The sequence below is a fragment of the Anopheles cruzii genome, unplaced genomic scaffold (assembly GCF_943734635.1).
Source record: "Anopheles cruzii unplaced genomic scaffold, idAnoCruzAS_RS32_06 scaffold00854_ctg1, whole genome shotgun sequence".
NCBI classification, from domain to species: domain Eukaryota; kingdom Metazoa; phylum Arthropoda; class Insecta; order Diptera; family Culicidae; genus Anopheles; species Anopheles cruzii.
Window position 1 is genome coordinate 1 of NW_026454441.1, and position 7670 is coordinate 7670.

At 50.0% G+C, this 7670-nt stretch overlaps 1 protein-coding gene across 1 annotated transcript; it reads left to right on the plus strand.

Annotated features, from left to right (window-relative positions):
- Nucleotides 1–6141: 6141 nt before the first annotated feature.
- On the plus strand, nucleotides 6142–6798 carry LOC128276287 (sterile alpha motif domain-containing protein 1-like). The gene has a single exon (XM_053014755.1). It carries the CDS (start codon nucleotides 6142–6144, stop codon nucleotides 6796–6798), a length of 657 nt encoding a protein of 218 aa, XP_052870715.1.
- Nucleotides 6799–7670: the final 872 nt, after the last annotated feature.

The window sequence follows — 7670 nt, forward strand, 5'->3', positions numbered from 1 at the left end:
TTTATCGTATTTAGTCCTTATCGTGGCTCATCGAGGCTCTTCTACATTGCCTTACTTGAATGACAGAACGTCGTTACGTGCTCTAATAGCTGTTCTACATCGAGACTGTTGATTTAACTGATATGAGCCTGTTTTTCATTTCTGAATTTTGCGACAACGGCACTTAAATTTTGGTTGAATTTTTTTTTTCCTTTTTCTATGAGTCTCTAGTAAACACAATATTTTCTGATTCATGTGAGGAGGCAAGTCTCGAAGGAGATGAAGGAAGTGCGAAGTTATGTTAAAGAGTTGTAACAAGTGTTTTGTTAATATAAATACCCTACTTTTCATGGCGATCCTGCCAGGAGAAGAAACAGGATCCCTGGCAGAGGCAGAGAAAGTACGACCCTCCGAAGGGCCGACCGTGTTGTGTGTGTGTTGCGAAACCTTATGGAATCGCATGTGTGCATCGTGTGATACCAAGTGCATGTGACTGTATGCGACGACTGACGACGCTCGACACCGTTCGCGTGCAGTGACGTCGATTAATGGACAGGTACATGTGACCGTATGTGTGTGTGTAAGGGTGCTTCCCGCATTGGAGACGTTATACCAAGTGCCCGTGAAATCAAACAGAATGGGCAAGAAACATACCAAGATGGAATCCCAGCAGGGTGATCCACAGGTGCAGATTATAAACACACAACACGAGCACACGGAGTACCATAAAGACAACGCCACATTGTTATGGGTTATTTGTGCGATGGTGGTCGTCTTGCTGCTGCTTGAGCTGCATAAGAGGTTCAAGGCTGGACAGCAGAACCAAGCCACCCGCGCGGCGCAATCGTTCGCCCGCCTGACGGATGTCACCACATCCCAACAAACTGTGTGAAGTGCAGGTTACCAAGTGGCGGAAACTAAAATTTAAAAATAAACAAACGTACAATGGCGCAACCCGAGCGAGATAACTTTTACCGTGACCTAGTGCACGAGACCGTGACGCAACTGCGACATCTTGAGGTTGATTTCCGCAACCAATTTTACCGTGGTAGGCAGTGGAGCGAGTGTCGAATGTCCGCAAAAGCCCCATTGCTAGAGCGGCTGTTACGAACGGAAGTTCGATGCGCGACTAGTAACTTGAGTGCTCGAGTCGCCAAAGTATTTGCACCTTCTGTAAATATTGTGGCAAACAGTACTGTCCCAATCTTTATTAAAAGTCATCCGACCTGGGAGCAGAATAAGAATTATTCTCGACTGATATCTGCGTTCGACATGCTTATGGAAAGAAACATGGACCATAAATATGCCAGACTCAGAATCTGTTCAATTACAACACGCTTCAAGGATTGTTCTGTACTGATTGCATATCAGTATTTTCTGTCTGTGTTGGGCTTTGGAAAGAATAATATATTGGCTTGGGTATGGAACCGTCCAACTGCAGACGATTTCAGAAGAATCTTTAAGAAAGGACAGGAGTTGGATCAACTCCATAGTTATGCTCCCTATATGTCAAGTATGAAGTTGGTGATGAAAAGCCCATATTCGGCAGCAGTGAATTCGTCTCTCCACTATTTTATACATATAACATGCTCTTTCCTGAATGAGGAGAGATCTAAAAACTCAAGATGTTTGGGAGGAGGGAACATGATTGAGCCGTTGATCAATGCTATATTGCTTGCATTTGCCAGAATGTCTCGTGTCCCGTCTGAAGCTCAGTTCCGTGAAGAGGGAAGCTATCTAGCCGTTCATCAGGTAGATCTTCAGATAGGAGAAGAGGAGGTCAACGTTGCCATGTTTAGAGCAGAGATGGAAGCAATTCCGGAGCCAGAGGGCCTAAATGGTATTGCTTGGAACAGATATTTCCATCTAAACAAGTGTCGAATCCCGAGATTGATCTTATTGCGCATGAGATCTATCTGCTCGTGTTTTGTTAATCCTCGTCCAGGATCAATGGCTGAGTGGCTCTTGAACTGGGCTCGTGCAGAGGCCAATTTCACGATGTAAAGAAACGTGAAAAAAACTAACATCAAGTAATAAGGATTTGGAAGTTTTCGTAACTTTCTGATTTTTCAAAGATGGCAGAGGAAATGGACCCAGCAGAGAGATTGAGGGAGGAGAGACGTAGGAGAGTGGATGCAGGTAATCCGTATCGAGATCTAGGGCCTACTATAGGGGCAGGGAAGATGATTGGGGCTCACGATCCTGACGGGGTAAACTTAGAATGGGAAGCTACAGACTCAATCGTAACTACTGCATTTGAGATGTCTTACCCCTCGGAGTTCTTCGCTCGCGAAGGAAGAAAACCCGAATTGTACGTAACAGCCAAGCAGAATCCAGAGCAATCTCTCTTTGGTGCATTAAAACCTAAAATAGACGATGGATCCATAACGGTAGAAGAGGCAACTGCTTTCTTATGGGAATTACTGTCTCCAATAGAAACAGAGCCATTGATAGAAGATTGGGTTTCTTTCGGTATGATCATAGGCAGAGCAGGGCAGAGAGTGAAGATTGCAAATATCTTGGATGTTAAGACTTTCCCTAACATGACTCCATTTACATCAGGAGAAGTTTTCCCAGAAAACTTCAGAGAGGGTTATATGGGATTGATGATGGCGCCTTACAGATTTCACTCCACTTTAAATACTGAATATGCAGACTCATTGAGTGCTCGAATGGAGCAAAAACGGTGAGAACTCGCTATTTACGGCGCGGCGAGTGATCGACCGGCGCATCGAAGTGGAGACTCAGGATCGGCTCGTCGTCACTCAGGGGTAACGCCGAGAACGGGATTGGGGATAAAAAGGGGCTCCCCGGTGGCGCTCAGGGCATTCGCGTTCAAAACTCTCAGAGAAGTGAGAGAACAAGGTGAATCAAGTAACGGAATAAAGGCGAGCTCTCCAGGTGGAGACACGGAAATTAATAGTGCGAGTGTATTACTTTCTTTGGTTCTGCCCCGGCAGAACCAAGCCCCAACCGTTACAGCGGCTCTACGAAATCGAGCGTCCGCGGCGTCGCGAACCACTCTGGCCAAAGGGTTGTTGACCGTCCAATTCCACCACACACCGATACCGCTTTCCTGTATTTAAGGAGGCAAATCGGTGAATTGGTTTAGCCGCAAAGTAGCAGTGGTTCTAGACGGTTGTCAGAAGAACGAATAAAGTAACAGAAAGATAATATTCGGTGTTTCTTTTATCTCTCTCCTTTACATGGGGGCTCAACCGGGATAGAGCGAGAATGAGGTGATGACGATACTATCAACACAAGTCGAGAAACAGGAGCTAGATGTGCCGCCACAGTTTGCTAGCAAGGTGGAAAAGCTGGTTCAACAGTACGTCCCAGAAGAAAGGGTGGTAAGCCGCGTTCAGACTAAAATCATCATGTCCGACGATACTCCAGTACATATGACGCCACGCAGTTACGCACCAAAAGAGGAACGGATTTTAGAGAAAACCATTGAAGAATGGTTAGAAGCGGGAATAATTCGGGATAGCACTAGTGAATATGCATCTCCAGTGACCTTGGCACCGAAAAAGGACGGAACCATCGCGGGAATGTGTGGAGGACGATGAGGAATACTTTAGCTCCAGCGATTCGGATGACGGCAGCGTCAATGACATTTAGGTACCATCTAGCTCTATCCTTGCGCGGCCGAAAGCATTTATAAATTCAGGATCAAAAATGGTCACTAGCAATGGTCACGTCAATAAATTGGAAGCAGTGATCAAACGAGATTATTTCATAACCAACTTGGCTGACAAAATTAGAAAGCAAATCGATTGCTGCGTGAAGTGCATACTTGCAGAGCGGAAGCGAGGGAAAACCGAAGGGCTCTTATCACCTGTCCTGAAAGGTGACGTCCCTTTCGACACATATCACGTGGACCACCTAGATACTACGGAGAAATTGTATAAGTATTTGTTCGTCGTGGTGGATGGATTTATAAAGTACGTGTGAATCTATCCTACCAAATCAACAACCGCGGCCGAAGTGATCCAACGTTTGCGACAACAGAGCGAGCGCTTTGGAAATCCACGACGAATCATCAGTGATAAAGGATCGGCATTCACATCCAACGATTTTAAGGAGTTTTATAGCGAGCAAAACATAGAACACGTCGAGACCACTACGGGAGTTCCTAGGGGAAATGAACAAGTAGAAAGGGACAATCAGGTAATCCTGGTTATATTAAAGAAGCCGAAACCGAAGTACACACAGATGCATCAAATGAAGGGTACGGAGCCATCCTGCTGCAGAAGGCCAACGACGGTAAGCTTCACCCTGTGTATTTTATGAGTAAGCTAAGGGATAAGGGCTATTGAAAAATTCCGAGTGTACCTTTTGTGAACCCCTTTTAAAATTGTGACGGATTGGTTCGGTGTTTAAACTCTGTTATATGAGTTATATGTTATATGGCGACGGTGACCGAGTATTGGCGTAAGTGAGACAGCGATAGTGTCGAAAAGTCAAGTGACCGACAGTGAACAGTGCGACACGACCTACACCAATACGCGACAGAAGTGATGAGTGGTAAAAACACTGCGTGAAGAGAGGATCACCATGAACCAATAGTTTTTATTACGATACCAAAATGGGTAAAAGTGGGTCGAAACCCGAGGCCAACGCGAGCGGCGAAAATGACCTGATCATAATCCAAAATCAGGAAATTTACACTGAGCAACACGCAGTCCACGAGCTTAAGCTAAACATAATACTGGTAATTGTGTGCCTGCTAGCGGCACACAAAATGCTTAAGCTAATCTTCAGTGCTATGCAAAAACACGCGCGCAACACAGCGTTAAAAGTATACGATTTACCGAAATAATAGAAACTGGGTCATAGACATTCCCCAATTTTGTCAAAACCATGGACCCCGACGACTGGGATATGGCAAACCGCGAGTTAGTGTATGAAACAATAGCTCTTCGACAATGAAACAATGAAACAATAGCTAAGAAACATCATCGATCGCCGACGAACCCAGACGTGTGAAACCTCGACGGTTAAATAGTTAGAATAAAGTTAGAATATTTCGTGACGTTGCTTTCGTGCAAAATCATTTGGTGACCCCGACGTGATATCGTGTCACGATTTCGTGTACTACCGTGCTTCGACTTCGTGCTACTCGACTTCGTACTCCCGTGACCGTGTGCGTGTGAAAGTGCTACCGTAAAAGTGCTACCGTAAAAGTGCTACGCCGCTACCGCGTACTACGTGACTTTGGGCTACCGTGCCATTTCGTACCACGGCATTTCTTGCCACTACGTGACACCAGGCTAGCGTGCTATTTCGAAACTGCGTACTCCCCTATACGTCGCTTGCCGTCCGCGTGCGCCACTTCGTTGGCTCCCGCGCGTGTGTGCGTATGGGTGCGACACTAGGACGACTACCCAGGTTCGCCGACGCCGATATCGCTCGTCCGGTAACAGTGTGTACCTGAGACCGCTTTGTGTTCCGCTCCCGTGTGAAGTTTGTAGTGTGTAATATGCCTAACACAAGAAAGACGACGCGCGATGAATCGCCGATACCGTACGCCGACTGCGACGCCGGTCGGCAGGCGAAGGCCGAAATCGGGCATCCATCTGCCGCCAACGATGCAATGCAGCAAGGCAAATCTCCGCGCTGGAGGAAGCCATGGTGCCAATCCGGCTGGATATGTTGGAGGGCATCTATCGCGACGGGTGCGCCGTTCTGTCGCGGATAGAGGCAAAATCGGGCACCTCGCAGCGGCGAGGCCCGTTTAGCGATGCGTACGCCACCGCACGGGTGGCGCTGGGCCGCCTGCGAAAGGCGGACGCGGCGTCCATCTCCATGATGGACACCGCAGTTGTCGCAGTCACTCCCAGACAGGAACATCTGCCACGGATCGACCTGCCAAAGTTCGGCGGCGATCCGTCGGAGTGGCCAGCGTTCGCCTCGAGGTTCGAGAAGCGGCTCAGCGGCTGGAAGGAGGACGCCACACGATACGCGTACCTCCTGCAATGCTTCGACGGCTTCCCCCTTGCGCGGCAGAGCGCCGAAGCGTTCGAGAGCGTGGGGATGCCGTTCGCGGAGGCGTGGGTACGGCTCCAGGAGCGCTTCTACAAGAAGCGCGTGGCGTTCCTGGGGCATTGTCGTGCCATAATCGAAGCGCCACGGCTTACAAGCGCGTCCCCGAACGGGCTGATGCGCCTCATAGACGTGGTGGAGACGGCCATCACGTCAGCCCGACGCATCGCTAGCGCGACCGCCAACGTGGCATCCGCAATCGAGGACGGGCTCCTCGTGAGCATCGTGCTAAGCAAGTTGGATGAGGATAGCCTGGCCAGAGTCGCTCGCCGGGCAGACCAGCAAGCGATCCCTACGTGGAAGGAACTGAGGGACGAGCTCGATAAAATGGCAAATCAGCTCTATTATGAGCCGAAGCGCTCGAAGGAGGCAGGCTCCCATGCCCCATGCCCCAAAACCCCTCACGCTCCTTCCGCGCCGCGGAAAACAGCCTACGTGGCTCTCACACCCAAGTCAGCGCCGACGCCAGCGCCGACGCCCGCGCCGAAGCCCGCACCATCACCAGCTCCACGCGGAAGCGGGGACGCCAAGCCGCGGCGGCAATGTTACGCCTGTGACCAGACAGGTCACGAAAGTAATTTCTGTCCAGAGCTGCGGGCGCGCTCGGCGTTGCAGTGCGTCAATTACATTATGGAACGAGGCAAGTGCGTCAACTGCTTCTCACGTTCCCATAAGGCAACGGACTGCCCATCGGAAAAGAAATGTCAGCACTGCCAAGCAAAGCATCACACGATCTTGTGCAGCTCAGCAGTGTACCTCGAGGAAAGGAAATGACTCTCCCGCATTCGTCGGCGGGCTGCCAGCTGCAGTGATCCGTTTTGCCATGACAACTCCCGTGTTCGTCGTCGGGCTGCTAGCCGCAGTGAGCCGTGTTGTCGTGAAAACTCCAGTGTGCGTTGCAGCGCCGTCATTGGCGGTTCGCCTATTCACCTTGAGTACCCGCGAGCTGTCAGTCACCCCACGCCTCTCCATCGTGAGAACTCTCGTGTTCTCACCCGCGCGATCAGTTGCGAGGCGACTCTCTACCGTGAGAATTCCCGCGTCGGCTCCCGTGCTGTCAGCTGCATCGCGCCCAGCGAGCGTACGCCTCGTTCCCGTACGCCGCGTTCCCGTACGCCTCGTTCCCGTACGCCTCGTTCCCGTGCAGAGACTACAGTACACGGCATGCCCAGACCAATGAATTAGTCCAGTGATAGTTGTTACGTGCGCCACGCACAGAACGCCACGGCCACTAGGCACCGCAATTTTACAGCGGCTCCCCAGGCGTCACGATGACAGGCCACACCAGGGGACCGCAGGGATCGTGCGGATATGACAGGATCGACCCGGATGACCCCGAAAAGGACCAGAAGCAAACAGACAGCGAGAGCGAGAAGCGCCAAATATAGAGTGAGAAGAAAAGGGACACTGACCGGTGAGGACGCGGAGCCGTCGCCGGTCGCCGAGTAAATCAGTGCAAAATTAGAAGGCGAAGACAGTGAATGTTTTTTAGCAAAGCAACACGATACAATACACCACGATACCGTATCCATACATCCAATAGAATAAAACGCACCGAATTCAGCAAAGTACCCACAAAGTGCAAAGTGCGCCCACGACATTCGACCAGCCAATGCATAGATGAGACGAATTAGGCTAACCAAAAA

What these genes read in the sequence shown, in the direction of transcription:
- LOC128276287 (XM_053014755.1), top strand. Translation starts at nt 6,142, where the DNA reads ATGCGCCTCATAGACGTGGTGGAGACGGCCATCACGTCAGCCCGACGC.